Source organism: Zootoca vivipara, chromosome 7, assembly GCF_965207765.1.
Source record: "Zootoca vivipara chromosome 7, rZooViv2.hap1.1, whole genome shotgun sequence".
NCBI lineage: Eukaryota > Metazoa > Chordata > Lepidosauria > Squamata > Lacertidae > Zootoca > Zootoca vivipara.
In genome coordinates this window covers 65,368,798-65,386,603 of record NC_142590.1, presented here as the reverse complement: position 1 = coordinate 65,386,603, position 17,806 = coordinate 65,368,798, and the positions used below count along the sequence as shown (strand labels likewise).

The 17,806-nt window shown below is 39.1% G+C and overlaps 1 protein-coding gene across 4 annotated transcripts in view; it reads right to left on the bottom strand.

Moving 5' to 3' along the window:
* CEP250 (centrosomal protein 250) overlaps positions 1-17,806 on the bottom strand; it is a 136,735-nt gene that overhangs the window by 20,636 nt on the left and 98,293 nt on the right. For 3 of the 4 annotated variants that reach the window (XM_035122190.3, XM_035122188.3, XM_035122189.3), the window contains 14 exons: positions 17,177-17,359; positions 16,415-16,471; positions 15,711-15,793; positions 15,405-15,570; positions 14,678-14,784; positions 14,271-14,528; positions 13,078-13,174; positions 10,389-10,487; positions 9,768-9,920; positions 6,755-6,933; positions 6,069-6,251; positions 5,537-5,681; positions 3,757-3,903; positions 2,328-2,558 (listed from right to left, as the gene is read on the bottom strand). In XM_035122190.3, the coding sequence (XP_034978081.3) occupies positions 2,328-2,558; positions 3,757-3,903; positions 5,537-5,681; positions 6,069-6,251; positions 6,755-6,933; positions 9,768-9,920; positions 10,389-10,487; positions 13,078-13,174; positions 14,271-14,528; positions 14,678-14,784; positions 15,405-15,570; positions 15,711-15,793; positions 16,415-16,471; positions 17,177-17,359 (2,088 nt within the window). The remainder of the gene's footprint in view (positions 1-2,327; positions 2,559-3,756; positions 3,904-5,536; positions 5,682-6,068; positions 6,252-6,754; positions 6,934-9,767; positions 9,921-10,388; positions 10,488-13,077; positions 13,175-14,270; positions 14,529-14,677; positions 14,785-15,404; positions 15,571-15,710; positions 15,794-16,414; positions 16,472-17,176; positions 17,360-17,806) is intronic. The other variant, XM_035122191.3, reaches the window with a different exon arrangement.

Here is a 17,806-nt window from a genome sequence, read left to right as displayed (position 1 = left end):
GAGCTATTCACTTGTTCCTATTACTTCTTGGTTACTTTCAGTCATCAGTGATAAACTAAAAACTGGACAAATTTACTAGGGCTACAGTTCTATGCACATTTACTTGGGAGTAAGTCCCACTGAAATCTGTGGGGCTCGCTTCCACATAAACAGTATCTGTCTATTAAGATCATATTAAAGACACCACTGCAACTAATACATTGAACACACAAATGTATGTGTATGGAATACCAACAGTTTCGAGTGCAGGAACTGTCTTGCATTATACAAGCTGAAGGGTCAGCTCTTCTGATCTTAAAACAGAAGAATGGCGTAAAATGACTACTATTTAGCATTTCTGTGGAAAGACTTGTTGTTGTTGTTTTGTAGTTTAATCGTGTCCGACTCTTCATGACCCCATGGACCAGAGCACCCCAGGCACTCCTGTCTTCCACTTCCTCCTTCATGGATCACTGCCTTGTCGTGGCGAAGGGGCTTGAATAACTCAGAGAAGCTATGAGCTATGCCGTGATGGGCCACCCAAGATGGACAGGTCATAGCTGAGAGTTTAGACTACAGTTTACGAATTTTCAGTTTACGAACAATCGTAACCCGGAAGTAAGTAAACCGAGGTTTCCGAGGCCTACGACGCTCCAATGCCTTCGCGGAGGCCAGGCCTTTGCTCCCGCCTCTGGGAGGCATCGGAGTGAAGGCCCAGCCTCCGCGAAGGCACCAGATGCTCCGGGCCTTCACGGAGCCATGGGAGCGCTTCCGTGGCTAGGCCACAGCTATGGAAGCGCCTTCGCTCTGGGCCTTCGTGGAGCCATGGGAGCGCTTCCGCAGCTGCGGCCCAGTCGTAGATGCTCTGGGCAGCTGCAGCATGGCAGGAGAGAAGTGATTGTGGAAGAGGACCCTGAGCCCCCATCCAAACAATGACTATCATCAGTCCAGGTAAGAAAAAATGTTATTTTTTTCATCTACAATACTGTCTTAATTATTTTATAGTACAGTACATTGATTATTGCTTTCATTTTATGGATCAATGGCCTCATTAGACAGTAAAATTTGTGTTAAGTTGCTGTTTTAGGGGGTGTTTTTCATCGTCTAGAACGGATTGATCCACTTTCCATTGCTTTCAATGGGAAAGTTCGCTTCAGGTTAAGTACGCTTCGGTTTAAGTACAGACTTCCGGAACCAATTGTGGTTGTAAACTGAGGTACCACTGTAAATGTGATCCACCCGGAGAAGGAACTGGCAAACAACTCCAGTATTTTGCCAAGAAAACTCCATAGAAAGACCTAGAAATGCACATTAAAAAAAAAATCCAGGACAGGGAACGACCATTTTGCGCCTGTCACTTTTGGCCCTGGAAGGAGGTACAATGGGCTTATGCATGACCTCTGACACACCCGATGACCCGGAACGAAATCTCTGTGCAAACAGAGAGTTGCCTGCCCTTAATTGCCTAAATAGAGCACTGTCCAAAGCAAGGGGAAATGCTGAATACCCCTGGAACGTCTTCTGTTGTTATTAGATAGACTACGGTGCACCACACTTTTTGGACCAGTGGATACATTTTGAATGCCGAGAAAGTGGCGCCAGCTATACCATGGGGCATGGCATAATACAACTTGGCTACAAATCACACTTACATACCTTCTCCACCGCTCTTTCACACACACTCATTCGCCTTTCCCCTTTCTCACTCACATACACGATACATGAGCAACATATGCCCCCATTCAAGAAAGCCTCTTCACAGAGTGAAAAGGACAATCCCAGACACTCCTTCTCCCCAAATGATTTTTTTTAAAAAAAGCTTCTCCATGGAGCTAAGCAAGTGCCCAGTCATCGGCTCCTCCTATCAATAAAGTCCCTCCACCAAAACAAAGCAACTTAATTGGCAGATGCCCCTGGGTTGCCTCAGGGACGCCAAGGTGTGCTGGGATGACAATCCACAATATAGACTTTTTCTTTAATGAAACTCCAGTCTTATCAGAGATAGCAGGACATTTACTGAATAACTAAGTAAAATATCATTATTACTACTTTAGAAAAACCATCAAAATTTATTGCACTCAGAATTACTGCAATAAATAAACGGATGAAGCCTTACAAGGTAGCATAGTTCTGAAGTGCAGGTTCAGATGCTATGTGGCCTCAAAATCCACCTACAAATTCCAAATGATGAATTTATTTAGGCGTGTTTTTGAAAATACCTTAAAATTCCAAGTAATGCCTCAAGCAGAATCCCATAATCTAACAGCACTGAACCCTACTCCAGAAGCACAGCACTGCTACTGCCCAATGTCCATGCAGGATAACTCACGTCTGCTGCTAACACTCACCTGGCTCAGCTTCTCACAGGTCTCTTTCTGTTCATCTCTCAGTACTCGTAACTCTTCCTGTAAACTTTCCTGCATTCCCTCAGCCTCGTGTAGCAACTGCTGGAACCGAGTCTTTTCTGCACTTTGTTCTTCATTTGTTCTCGCCATCTGGTTGAGCTGCTTCTCTGAAGAGGTCCTTAGTCTTTCCAAGTGATCAACTTTGTCCAAAAGTGCCTGTTTCTCCTGCTCCATCTACGTTCAAGGAAATGGAAGCAACTGATAAAAGAGCAGCCCTCAATGGGCCTATTCTGGCTTAAAGACCAGAGGTACCCCTTTGTCTGGAAAATCTATACAACAAACTTCTCCCACAATTGGATGGTAAACCCTAAAGTCATTCACTTCATCAGTGTCAGGGAAATTTGCAAACAAGGGACAAATTCATAACCATGTTTTAAAATGTTTTATAGCTTATAAATCTATTTTTAATTTTTAAACATCAAAATCCTCCAATTTGAAGACTAGATAGGAAAGACTTAGAAGAAATTGATTATGTTTTATGGGAAAGAATGTGAGAAAATATTTCCTTTGTGCTCATGTACGAGAAAACACCTTAAAGCTAACGAACAGATGGTACCAGCACCCCACACTACTAAGTAAAATAGGCAAAAATACATTTCTACAATGTTGGAGAAATTGTGGGGATAAAGGAACATTTATACACATGTGGTGAGAATGCCACAGATTAAAAACTTCTAGTTAAAGGTATTTTAGGAAATGGAACAAATTACTTCTAAACTGATTACTTTAGATCCCAAAATGGCACTATTTCAATATCTACAGCTGAAGCACATTATCTTTGAGACAGAGACTTAATTATGAATCTTATAACTGCAGCACTTCTTGTTCTTGCAAGGCACTGGAGGATGCTGAATGCAAACATATGAAATTTGGTATGCTTATTGTTTGGGCCTTTATCTTGATGGGAAAGTTGACAGATAAAGTAGAAGAAAGAAGACAACATAAGAATCTACAAAACTTTTACAAAATGTGGTCCACTTATTTAAGTTGCAACGAAGAAAAAACATGTGTATAAAACATGGGAACATGTTTTATACACATGTTTAAAAACATGTGTATACACATGTTTAAAAACATGTGTAAAAACATGGGAACCTGTGGAACAACATTTTAAAAATTGACACCTATTGATTTATGTTTCAGTTTATTACTACTAATACAGATGGACATACTTGGGGTTATTATGGGGGGGGAACTGTAATTGTTTGTTTCTGTACAGTATTCAAAATTAATTTTATTTTTTTAAAAATTAACTAGCAGCCCTCCTTTCCCCCATTCTGAATAAAATGCAACCTACATATTAGCAAATTCCTTACATATATTTTATAGGCTGCACAGAATAAGAATAGTTCAACTGCAACAGTCTTCTTACCTTCAAGAGAAGTTGATTCAAACTCACTTTGTCCAATGCTAGAGCTTCATTAAGGGCACTCATCTTTGCAACTACATCACGAAGGTGAGCAGTTTCTGCTTTTAGCTTATTGTGTTCACCAGTTAACTTTGCAAAGGACTGCTCAGCCTTGTGGACCCAAAAACACAAAACAAAGAAATACCAGTCAATAAAAGCAGAATAAGACTTGCCCCTAACTTTGTTAACTTACAATAAACCATATTTTATCATGCTATCCAAATGGACTTTCCTGCAGCAACTTCTTGCACTCCCTAAAAGGTTGTCCCTGAAGGTGAGGAGACCCGATAGTATGTAGAGCTTACAGCTGGATATTTCAGATTCCCCATTGAGGAAGGTCAAATGCCTCCCACTCACCAAAGATTCACTCTCTGAAGTTGTACAATGTTTTAAATAAAATAAAAAAATTCCTTCAGTAGCACCTTAAAGACCAACTAAGTTTATATTTTGGTATGAGCTTTCGTGTGCATGCACACTTCTTCAGATACACAATGTTTTAAATGTTTGTTTTCCTTCTGGGATTGTACCCCCAAGTGTGTTTTATAAGCTGGTCTCCGACCGTAATAAATTATCTATCATCTATCTATCTATCTATCCATGAAGCCATTCAAGGCAATGTGTTGTGTCTTGTATTAGTCACAGTCAGAATACAGCCTTTGAAATTAATGGACATAGCTAACTTAGAACAATTAATTTCAATGGCAGTACTCTTAAGTAAAACTTGAGATACATACATATTTTTTAAGATAACTTCCATCCTCAATGCCTCCCTGTGGCATGGAACCTTCATATAGGGTTCTAATGGGAGACAGACTAGATTAATATCTGTTGGATTATTTAGAATATCTCCTTATATCATCTCAATCTTCCATTATGTCACTGGTTTTCCATCATCATTATGTCTCCTTTTCTTCCTTAAATAGAAACCCAACAACTTTACTAATGTTTGAGGATGTAACTTAAATGCCATAAAAAAACACTTCTGACTGATCATGAAAAAAACCAACCCATATGTGTACGTGTGTGTTTTTTAAAAAAATCTCTGGGCCAGTCCCAAGGATCATGTGCTTTAATGCCAGAGACATGTTCCAATTGCCAGATATATATATTCCTTTTTTTAGTACAACCAGAACATTTTGAGTAGAAATCTTTAGCACCGTTTTACTTAGACTGGAACTAGACATTATACACTATTTGTTGAACTTTCTCCTTTTTTCTTTTCTTTTCAAAATCAAACGCAGTCCAGGAAGTTCTGACTTTCAGTGGAAGAATGGCTGCAATGGAACCAGGCGGGAGAGAAGAAGAGTTGCACCTGTTCCTGTTTTTAGCTTCCCAAAACTAATCAAGGGTAAGTTACAAAGAATTGCCCCAGATGCATGTATTTAAGCCATATAGCCAATATATGTGCACTAATATCAAATGCTGCTACAATGTTGTTTCTCCATAACTGTCCTTCACAGGCTTTACTAAACCACGGGAAAGGGGATGGGAGCATGTGATGGCTAGGAAACATGGAAACTTGCTGTGGGAACTGGATTTGCAGCCCAGCCTCTTGCCCAGAACAGGACAATACAATACCAGAATTTTGCATTTTTTGTAAACTCTACTGTTATGCTCGCTGACCACCACTTTACAGCAGTTTAATGAACATGCTAGTGTCAATCTACAGTGAGTCTCTATGGAGAGTTTCCTGTTTAAATTCAAGAGTGTGTTTGGCTATTACTAGGAAAAGATGTAACTGTACCTGCTCCAGTGCTGTAGCAAGTTCATGTTTTTCTTGTTTCACCAGTTCTCCATCAAGGTGAGATTTTTCCAGTGCTTCTTTCATGGCTACCAACTCACTCTTTAACAATGAATGCTTTCCTTCAAGAGCATTTCGGTCTTCCTGACTGAATGAACACATACACTTATTTATTTTAAGTAGTGAAGTACATGAGAGCTCCAAAGTTTAATCGGGGCTGCAAATTTAATTTTCTATCATAAAAGTCCTCATACAGCACCATTTTTTATTTTTTTATGTTGCAAATTTCACAAATGCTACCCAGAGGGGCTCATCTTAAAAAGTGAAATTGGCAGAGCCCAAACACAGTCCTGACAAGAGGGTGAAGAAAGTGCAAAGCTTCCAAATTTCCACAACTTTCATAAAATGGAGAGGGATTGTTGTAAGAACTGGGTTTGTGAACAGCTCTAGCTATTTGCCAGCATCTCCTTTTCCTGTATTTCCCTAGCAACAAACTTACTGCCCTTTGGGGAAGGAAAAAAGACAAAAGGCTCACATATATTCTCTCTCCCGCAGCACCCTTTCCAATTGATGCTGCTGTTCTTCTTTTTGGCCATCCACCATGTCTCCTTTCAGCTGTAGCTCAGTATTGCTTCGGCGCAACTGCTGGACTTCCTGTTCCAAGACTTCCAGCTGTTGCTGTAATTCTATCTTGGATTTATCCAGGGTGATATGGTCACTAAGAAGAAAAAGTCTCCAGTTAGAGAAAAACAAAAAAGAGATATATTGTGAAGTTTCATTTGCACTTATTTAGCTACTACTGACTGAGCATTCTCTTTTTCCTATCTGGGCTACTGGAGAATACAGGGAAATTAGGAGACCATCACATCTTAAAGGCAGAGTGACTTTTTGAGTACTGTCTCTCTCCAACCTGTGGATGCAAACTGCCCCAGGCAAACTTTGAAGAGCACAGGCCACACATGAAGGTTTATTCACAACTTAAATAGGTGCTTCAAATCCAGAGAGATATTGGGTTGCATCCAGCTAATTGCTACTCAGAGTAGACCCATTGGAAAAGCCACTTTTGTCCATTAATTACAATGGGTCTACTCTGAGTAGGACTAGCACTGGAGACAACCTACTGACTTGACAAGAGGAGAGCACACTGCAAGCCAGGAGACGCATATGGATCTATTTTACAATACAAGTCTTTTAAGATGGGGAAAGCGTTACATGTCTGACCTGCGGTAAGTCTCCACCATGGACTGCAGATGCTGAAGTTGGCTAATGAGTGTGTCTTGTTCTCCTTCTAGCTGCTCAAGTTTTTGTCTTAGGAACTTACAGTGGTCTTTCTGCTGCTCTTGTTGCTTCTCCAGGGAGCTGACAGAATTTTGACTAGACAAGAGTTGCTGTCTCAGGTGCTGCAGAAGAAGGCAAAATATAATGATTAGGGGGAAAGTGAGAGACTGAAGGGGTATTATATACATACAGAGGTGGTTAAGCATTAGTCAACAGAGAGGCAACAGCTGAAGACTGAAGGAATGTTATGTACTGGCAGAGAAAGTTGTAAGGTTGAGGTCACCATAAACTGAATTCTGGTGACAGCAGTAGTTCCAGCTTCATGGAAAGACACATTCATTACCCAGATCCCAAAACAAGACAGTGACTTAACAAAGACTAAAATTTACAGACCAATTTCATTATTGAACTGTGATTATAAACTATTTGCTACAATCTTGCCTAATAGATTGAAAAGGACACAGAGTCAGTTCCCAGAGACCAGGCCGACAAATGAAAGACAATATAAGAAATGCAATCAATTTACCTGGAAGTAAGAAATGAAAAACAGGCTGTCCTAATCTTTCTAGATGTGGAAAAAGCTTTTGACAATATTTCATGGTCATTTGTGATTAAGGTTCTGGAGAAAATGGAAATAGGTAATTCTTTCCTAGCAGGAATTAAAGCTATCTATGCTCATCAATCTGCAAATATATTAGTAAACAATTTTTTCAGATAAATGCCAAATAGAAAAAGAAAGGAGACAAGGCTGTCCCCTATGTCCACTGTAGTTTATTATGATGTTAGAAATATTGCTTCAGAATGTAAGGAGAAATAGGGAAATTAAAAGTATTGAGGTGGGATGTAGATTCTGGAAATTAAGGGTATTGGCTGACGATGTGGTGTTGACACTAGAACAACCTTTGGAGAGTGTTCCCAAAGCATTAGAAGAAATTAAAAGGTTTGGAAAAGTGGTGGGTTTCAAGATAAACCCATATAAAACCAAAATATTGGTCAAAAACATGAATGAGCAGTCAATAAAATTTAAAAATAAGCAAAAAAAATTAAGTGTTTGGAAATTTGGCTGACAAATTCCCAAATTCAACCTATTTGAAAATAATTATATTTAATTGTGGAAAGAGGTTAAGAAAGAGTTGGAGATATGTAGAATTTCAGCCATTAAAATGAATATACTCCCTAGGAGTCTGTATTTATTCTGATCTAATCTGATTGTAAATAATTCAAGCTGCTTCAAAGAATGAAAAAAAGATATTTCTAAATTCATATGGCGGGGGGGGGAGCCAATAATTAAACAAAAAATTCTGATAAATGCAAAAGAAAGAGGAGGCTTTGCCCTGCCAGACCTGCAATTGTATTATGAGGCAGCTAGTTTGAGTTGGATAAAAGAATGAATTGTATTGGGCAATGCAGACATTTTAGATTTAGTAGGCCATGATTTAGAATTTTGCTGGTATGCATGTCTTTGGTATGGGAAGGCTAAAATTTATTAGAGTTTCATGAACCACATTCTTAGAATCTGTATAGAGTCTGGGAGAAATAGAAAAATCTGCTGGAAATAAAAAACCCTTTATGGCTAACTCCCATCGAAGTTAAGAGAGTTAATATGGATAGACAATGGGCAACTTACAGGGAACTGCTGGATTTTACAGGGAGTGAACACAAACTGAAACCAATGGAAAACTTGAGAAGCCAAGTTACGGATTGGCTACAATATCAACAGACACACAATATGTTTAAATTAGATTAAAATAATGGATTTATGGACCAAAGCTCACAATTTGAAAAAGAACTTTTACAAAATAAGGATGAACTTCTTCCTAAAATGTGTAATTTTTATTAGAATGGGAAACAAAAGAAGAGCTTATTAAAGTTTCAATGACACAATGGGTAATGGATAAAGGACACAATATGGATTTCAACCTCTGGGAGAAACTTTGGAAAAATGATCTGAAATTTACTGCATGTTACTCACTAAAAGAGATTTATAAATGATCCAGAGTGTTTAACTCCAGATGGCTAAGATCTATAAAACAGAATTAGATACATGTTGAAGGTGTAAAGAAGCAGAGGGAACCTTTTTTCATATGTGGTGGACATGTAAAAAGGTAAAAGTTTATTGGGAAATGATTTATAATGAGTTGAAAAATGTTTAAAATTATTTCCACCCGAAAAACAGAGTCCTTTTTATTGGGAATAACCCAGAAAGAAATTCCTAGGTGTTATAAAAGGTTATTTATGTATGCAACAACTGTGGCCCATGTTCTGTTAGCCCAAAAATGGTAACTGAGCAAGATCCCAACAAAAGAGGATTGGCAACTTAAGTTGATCAAATATACAGAATTTGCAGATTTAATACATAGAATAAGAGAGCAAGAAGAACATACATTTTAAAGAGTAGAAAACATTTATTGAATAAATGGAAAATAACTGTACACAGCTGAAAAAGCTGGCATCATTAAGATAAATTCAACAGTGTAAATAATATTTGATTAATGTAAAGGAAGAAAACTGGTCTGAATAGTTACAGTAAAATATGCAGGAATGTATGACGTGTAAAATGAACCATGGAAGGAGAAGAAGGGAAATCACTGGATATTTTAAAGTTTGCAAAATGCTTACAGTATTTTGAAATGTAAAACTGAAAAGTTAATTAAAATTATAATAAAAATAAAAAAGAGAAAGTTGTAAGATTGGACATAAGCAGAATGCTCATGGGGAAAGGTAGTGATTAGAAAAGTGGAAAGAACAAATCAACAATGCAAAACCTGTCTGGGAAAGAAATGACTGTCAAAAACAGCTTGAGGGAATTAGGAATACTTATTAGCAGGAAAAGGAAGAGGCTGAAATTTATAAGGCAGAGCATCAAAGGGAAAGAAAAGTGCTACACGAGGTGTGGAGTTTTACTACTGGTGATGTGATAGTCTTACTGGCAAGGGAACCTCTGACGTTCTCTCACCTGCACTTCATTGCTTCTCCTAGTCAGCACCTCACGCACCAGCAGGATAGCACTATCTGGGTCACCAGGGTTCAACTGCAAGAAGCTACAAGGCTCAGCATAGTTCTCATCCTGTGGGGTGCCAATAGTTGCATCACTCTCATTGATTACTGCCTGGAATCCAAGATCAACATTACTTTTTCAGTTCTGTACAATCAAAACACTGCATCTCGCTACCTATTTGTCTTTCACTTTTGCTGGATAATAGTGATCCACTGCAATTTCAAGGATGGGAAATTATGATGATGGGGTAGAATACAACCCAGCAAAATGGCTGCAGCAAAATCTAGGATTACATAATCAGCAAAGGAAAACCAACATTGTTTAATAATAATAATAATAATAATAATAATAATAATAATAATATCAGGGCTTAATTTGTGTCAGGCTTTACCAGCACTTAGTCCTCACTGAAATACATGAACTAATGCAAGTGCCCCGAGCAGGTGCAAAATATGTAAAACCTGTGTTTAAATTTTAGAACATGTTTATACCACATCTGCGTTCATTAATTTTGTTTTAAATACAGACATGGGAAATTCTACAGAAGCAACTATGAAGACAGATTCCAATTAGGACTACCTCAGTTATTTCTTTTATCACATGTTGAAGGGAGAGTATCTCTTCATGTGTATTATTGCTCAGTGATTGTTCATATTCTTTCCGCAAGCGATCAGCATCCTAGAAAAAGAATTAGGGGCGATTTTTATTATTAAAAAAAGGTAAAGGACCCCTGACAGTTAATTCCAGTTGCAGACGACACTGGGGTTGCGGCACTCATCTCGTTTTATAGGCCTAGGGAGCCGGCGTTTGTCCAGACAGTTTCTCCGGGTCATGTGGCTACCATGACTAAGCTGCTTCTGGTGCAACGGAACACCGAAACCAGAGCAGCGCACAGAAACGCCGTTTACCTTCCCGTCGGAGCGGTTCCTATTTATCTACTTGCACTTTTGGCGTGCTTTCGAACTGCTAGGTTGGCAGGAGCTGGGGCCGAGCAACGGGAGCTCACCCCCTCATGGGGATTCGAACCATCGACCTTCTGATCAGCAAGCCCAAGAGGCTCAGTGGTTTAGACCACAGTGCCACCCATGTCCTCAGGGGCAATTAAGAGGGAGCTACACCATCTTCCAGAGGTGCAATTCCCTCAGGCATATCTTATATTTTAGAGCACAGGTTTAAGAAGAGTACTGAATGACAGCATCATATCAGTGGAGTGTCTCCAAATGCCCACTACGTCACAAACCAGAACTAAGATGCCAAATGAAAACATGTAAAAAAAGTCTGTCTATAGGCAAGTCCAGAAGAAAGAAACAGAGCAGATTTCCTCAGAAACTTCAGATAACTTTTTTCCAGTTGTTGCATTCTATACTATAGAATCACTTGAGAATTGCTACCGTTTGTGGCAGGATTATTGTAATAACCATTCATGGCAGGATTATTGTAATAAATAATTAAGAGCATGTATTTAAAGTAGATGAATAAATGAGTAACTTAATTTGGAATATGCAGGAAATAAAAAAATTAATTTAAGGAATCACAGAAAGAGAGGGAAGGAAGTTGAGTTTCGAAATGTTAAAATGATTGTAAAACTATTGAAATGTATGTAACTAAAAATCATGAATTAATTTTTTTAAAAAAGAGTGGAGCAGCATCATACAGTGGATAAAATGCTCTTGTAGCCTGCTTTCTGTGATCATGCAAAAGGATACACAGGGTTCATTTCCTTCACACACAATTGTAGCTTCTTGTGAAACTACATGAGGTAGGCAATCCACACTTAACTATTTAAATCATTTATAACCATCTCTCTCCAAAAAATGGATTTTAGGGTTATATACAATCCACATGGAGGGCTACTACATGTGAACAGCTTTCCATATTGAGCAAACCTCACCCAACATGTGTAATATCAAACAGATTCCATATGCTGAACACTGTATGCAAAACACTTTGAAGTAGCTATACAAAATACTTGATGTTGCTATTATGGTAAACAACAACAACAACTTTCTTGTTGCACAGTCCTTTGCTGACTTTAGACTGGCCAAGCAAGCACAACAACTAGTTCTTAGACCCCTTTATTATAAGTGCTGACAGTCTCTACTACAGTGGTACCTCATTTTAAGTACAGAATTGGTTCCGGAAGTCTGTACTTAACCTGAAGTGTACTTAACCTGAAGCAAACTTTCCCATTGAAATTAATGGAAAGTGGATTAATCCGTTCCAGACGGGTCCGCGGAGTACTCAACCTGAAGCGTACTTAACCCGAAGTATGAGTGTAATTGGTTCTGGAAGTCCGTACTTAACCTGAAGCAAACTTTCCCATTGAAAGTAATGGAAAGTGGATTAATCCGTTCCAGACGGGTCTGCATGTAGCAGAGGCCCAAAGGGCCACAATTAAGGTGAAAGTGTAAATCCCCATAAATCTTTGAATATGCTTATAATAGAAGAGTTATGGTAACCTGTTGCTTTAAAGAAACTGATGATTTAGCAAGATGCCGTTCTTTTACTAGAACAGAAGGTCAGCTAATACGTCAAACACAAAGAAGCAATTCATAAACTAGAACATAAGTTGTTACAGCCACATGTAACACAGGTTCCCATGCATATAAACTAACAATATGTAACAGATCACGGTGAGAATCAAAGTTTAGTTAGCGATGCTTATTGCGCATGCGTATTAAACATGAAATGAGGTAATGATGAATATTAAATATAAAATGATGTAATGATTTACAGTCATACCTCGACATCCGAACGATTTGACTTCCGAAGGTTTCAACTTCCGAAGTCGACAACCCCGGAAGTTTTTTCAGTGCGCGCGTCCTGCGCCTGCACAGAGCAGCATGCGCCGACCATGCGCTTCGACATCCAAACACCTCGACTTACGAAGACGGTCGCGGAATGGATCGTCTTCGTAAGTCGAGGTACCACTCTATGTGATTGGTTAAATCAAAATCCTTTGTCTGAAATGTTATAAATTCCTCTGCCCCACGTTGGGCGGGGTTGCAGTTTTTCAAAATGATTCGACTGTAGAATATTGCTTTGCAATAAACAAAATGGACTCCTAACTCCTCCTGTCTCTGAGTTTTATTGGCCTAACTCACGCAGAGTACTTAAACTGAAAGTACTCAAACCGAAGCATACTTAAACCGAGGTATGACTGTACTAGATATATATGGAATGAGCAGCTCCTCTTCATGTTTACAATAGGACAAAGGAATGTTTCTCCACAACAGCCACTGGATTATTTTTCAAACTGCTAACATACCAGAATCTCCACAGTGTCTCTGAGAGTCTTCATTGACATTTCCTTCTCCTCATTCTGTTTTTGAGACTGTTCAAGCAAGGCAGTCAACTCTATCACCCTTGGAAAAAGAAGAGAAACATTTACAGCACACTAGGTTTTTCACTAACACATTAGCACAGGGGTTGCAACCCTGCGTGGGACATGGATGGCGCTGTGGTCTAAACCAGAGAGCCTAGGGCTTGCTGATCAGAAGGTTGGCGGTTCGAATCCCCGTGACAGGGTGAGCTCCCGTTGCTCAGTCCCAGCTCCTGCCAACCTAGCAGTTCAAAAGCACGTCAAGTGCAAGTAGATAAATAGGTACCGCTCCGGCAGGATGGTAAACAGGGTTTCTGTGAGCTGCTCTGGTTCGCCAGAAGCTGCTTAGTCAGGCTGGCCACATGACCCGGAAGCTGCACGCCGGCTCCCTCGGCCAATAAAGCGAGATGAGCACCGCAACCCCAGAGTCGTTTGCGACTGGACCTAATAGTCAGGGGTCCCTTTACCTTTACTGCCAACCCTGCACCTGTGAAAGTCTTCACTGGTGACCCTAGGCAGGGCCCACAGATTTTGAGCTTTCATTTTAAAAAAATGTAAATCTCCAACCACCTTAGGAAAAAAATTAAGAAGCAAATTGTGCAGCAACACATACTCCTGTCCAACATTGCATGCCCAAAGTTATTAAAATTGGTGACACCAAACCACTTAATCTAAAGTACTGTATACTTCACAACTCATTTGACATCAACTATACTGGCTTAAAATATAGCCTTTGTCTTTTTTATCCTCTTCCTCACCCCCACTATTTACTCATAAACCACCACCCCCAGCTCAAGAATCACCAGTCAAGATTTTCTTAGAGAGAAAATGACACTGGGTTGGATCCCTTCTCTGGATCAGTGACTGATCTCTGAGATTCTAGTACAGTGGTACCTTGGTTGTCGAACTTAATCCATTCTGGGAGTCTATTCGACTCCCAGAACCGTTCAAAAACCAAGGTGCGGCTTCCGATTGGCTGCAGGAGCTTCTAGGTGGCCACTTTAAGAGGATACTAGATTTAATAGGCCTTTGGTCTGATTCAGCAGCACTGTTATGTCATTATGTTCCATCCAACTCTTTAAAAAATCTACAGTAAATGAGGACAGCAGTTAGTGGGGCCTTTTAAGGAGATACTTTACCTGTTATGAAGATCCTCCTTTGCTAATTCTCCTTTGACATGCAAACTCACAATTGCTTGTGCTTGCTGGTATATTTCCTTTTCCATATCCAACTTCTTGGGCCTCATATGAAGTTGCTGATATAGGGCCTGTCCCCTCAGGGTAAGGTTTTCAAAACTATTGGTATCCAAGAGCTGTGTGCCAGAACTTAAGCGTAAGCAACTGATGAGTATACAGCCAGAAAGTCTTGCTTGCTCAGCCTTTAATTCAGACAGATCCCTGAAACAGAAACAAATAATACTGTACTGGACAAAAAAATTAAATTACAGATTTAAAGACATGAAAAGCTAGAGTAAGGTTTTTTCCATGCTAATCAGCTATTTTAGTTCAGCAAATGATGTCACATTCAACTGACAGAAAAACCTCACCTGTCAGTTGCTGTCTTCATTTCCACAAAATAACGGTGCAAGGTCACCACTTGCCGCCATATGCCAAAGAGACGATCATGTTCAGTCCGCATGTAACTCTCAAAAAACTATATATGTAAAGACAACAGCAAGTCATAAAAACTGCTTTCTTTCAAAAATGCATATTTAGTTATTGTCAGCAGCATTCAGAATTGTGTTAAAGACTTTCAGAACCGACAAAATGAGTCTCTTTAAACTGTTAAAAAATACATTTTTCTGAAATTTGAAAAAGCTTTTATTATATTTTTTAGGACTGACCAATTATTGAGAAATCTGGAAAGAAGTCAAAGGGTTGAGAAATACTTTTCTAACTTTAGAATTCATGGATCATATAGGATAAACTCACCATACACAGCATTTTCCACATCAATAAAAGGTATGTTCAGATTACAGTATATTGAATACTGGAGTTGTTTTTTTCTTCATTACACTACCTCTGAAAATCAGTCACTGGGAACTGCATGTCTGTATAACATACAGTATAAGTTACATATATTAAATATGAACAATTTTTCGCAGCAGCATCTGCGAAACAATGTACATCTGTACGCATCCTGAATTAATTTTCTGCTGTTTGCTTAATCCCAGCCAATGCCTGCCAAACCAGAAATGGTGCCTAGAATATAAGGTTAATCAAGAAGGAAATCCACCTTGCCTACCCAGTATCTTATTAGTGACACATTCCTACCTCCCGCTCTTTATGCCATTCGCTCTCCTTGTGCTCCAGCTCATCTCTGGCCCTTGTCCAGTCAGCTATCAGCTTGTTGACATCCTCTCGGAGAGCCCCATTCACCTCATTGGCTTTGTCCAAGTGCTCACGGAGCAAGTTGTTCACCCCAGCCAAATTCTCACATCTGAAGCGCAGGAGAAAGGCAACTGATTAGCAAATCTCTATTTGTAAATGTCCCAATAAGATGAAATGATGGTGCTGCAGCTGTTGCACTACTTCCCCCCAAAAGCAGTTAAGATAAAGCTTCTGCAAAAGCTCACTCACCTCTGCTGCTCTTCTTCCAACTGGATCAGCGCTTTCTCTAGACCACAGTCCTCTTTACGATCCCACTGGTGTGGATGGGACCCCTTTGCAAGAAAGGCAGACAATGTAATCAAAACAACATCCATGTTAAGTCTATTCCCTCACTTCAGGATCTCCTTGTTAACATCCCATAAACAATAAGCCAGTGAACAGCTGAGATGAGCACAACTTGAAGTGCATTTGTTTGCATTTTTAGGGTCTTTCTTGCTTAATAAAAGATGCTTAAGGGCCAAACAAGACAAAGTGTTATTCACAACTTTAGTCCTTGTGTGGCTTATTTTTGAAAATAACTGGAGAAAATGTAACTATAATCACTTGGCCCGACTATTATCCCAGTGAGAATCCACCCCTCCACACACAACTGCTGTTCATAATAGAAGATTAGTCAAAGCTATGTCATAATTTGATTTCATTGCTAGTTTCCATGTAAATAAGCATGCCCATTGTTTGTGACATTACAGCATATATTGAACTATGCTAATTTCTTTTAACAGTAATCACAAAAGGGAAGTAGAACACTACAAGGGAAAATAGCCAAAAACATCCCTTGCCAGGACAAGGGAACCAATTTCTTTTTAGTACTGTATCTTCCTTATCTCCAACAAACACTTTGTTACCAATGGCAAAACCACAAAAAAATGGTCCTCAGATACTTTAAAACTTACCCTATTTGCTTCCAGACGCATTTCTAACTCCTTGCACCAATTACGATATTGCAGCACCTGCAATAAAACAGGTAAAGTTGGTTCATTATTATTACCTTTTTGAGTGTGTATGCAGCAACACCCTTCATGAAATTTTAAGAGTTCTGAGTTTGTTCCAAGTTGTTTAGGGATGATTTTGTGCATTGCACACACACACATACATACATACATACATACATGTAATGGCAATGAATAGTTTTCTTTTAAAACCAGGCTTAAACACGCATATGTGTATATTATATTCAGTATTAAATATTCTTAAAATAAATGGGAATGGATATTTTTTAAAAGTGAGCATTTCAAGAATATTTTCTGCGATATATACAGCAATATAGTACTGTCGTTTATATCAAATAGCAAATTAGCTTGTTATTGATGCATCAGCTTAACTTCCAGCAAGCACAGCAGAGTGCTTGAAGTAGTACAATGATGCTAATATTTACCAGTTGGTACGGCAGCTCATTGCTTCGGGGAGCAGGGAAGTATACAGGTTTTCAGAAAGACAGAAAAACGGGGAAAATCCCAAGTTTAGAGCTGAGCAATTTGCCAAGTCAGGAAAAAGCTTCTATGTCCAAAACATATATTTAGAAGAAAAGCAGAACGAAACTTATTTTCAAGAAAGCAATTTATTCTTCATGTACCCTTCTTCCACCCGCCAACAGCTCTACACTCAAAATTCATCTTCTCCTTGTTTGAATATCACTAGAAATGTAATGGTTTTACCTTTGCCTGTAACTTTTGTACAAGTACTGCCTGCCTGTGCTGTGCCTCCTGTGAATTCTGTAGTCTGTGTTGATAGGATGCCTGATTTTCCACCATCTGGTAATGGAGTGACACTAGTTGCTCTTCTGGTAGTAAGTGAACTGTCTGTGTTTTCATACTGCTTGCTGCTTGGTCTCCTTCCATCTAAAGGTCAAAGCAGAAAGAAGCAAGACTGGTTTAATTAATCTAGCAGACAAGATGGCCCTGATGGCTCTACTTCCTCAAAAGGAAAAATGCACAAAGATGGGGAATAATTTGCTTTGTTTCCAACAGAAGAAAAATAAATGTTGTTAGCTGGAAAGCCATTTCAACAGTCTTGTTGGAGACTTCCATTCTGTATAAAGAATGAAAAAGCATTAGTTATGGCATTTGTCAAGCCTAGATTCTGGCAAAAAGGAAAAAGAAAAGGTTTCTCTGGAATCCTAACCAGTTGAGAAAATTGTTCTTTATATTTCCAGACAAGAATGCAGTTACCCACATGAAACAAAGGTGACAGTTCAGCAGTCCTAATCCTTATGGACACAGTGAATGACAATTCTTGTAAATTTAGATATATATATTTCATCTAGCACATTTTGGTCAGTCATTTTT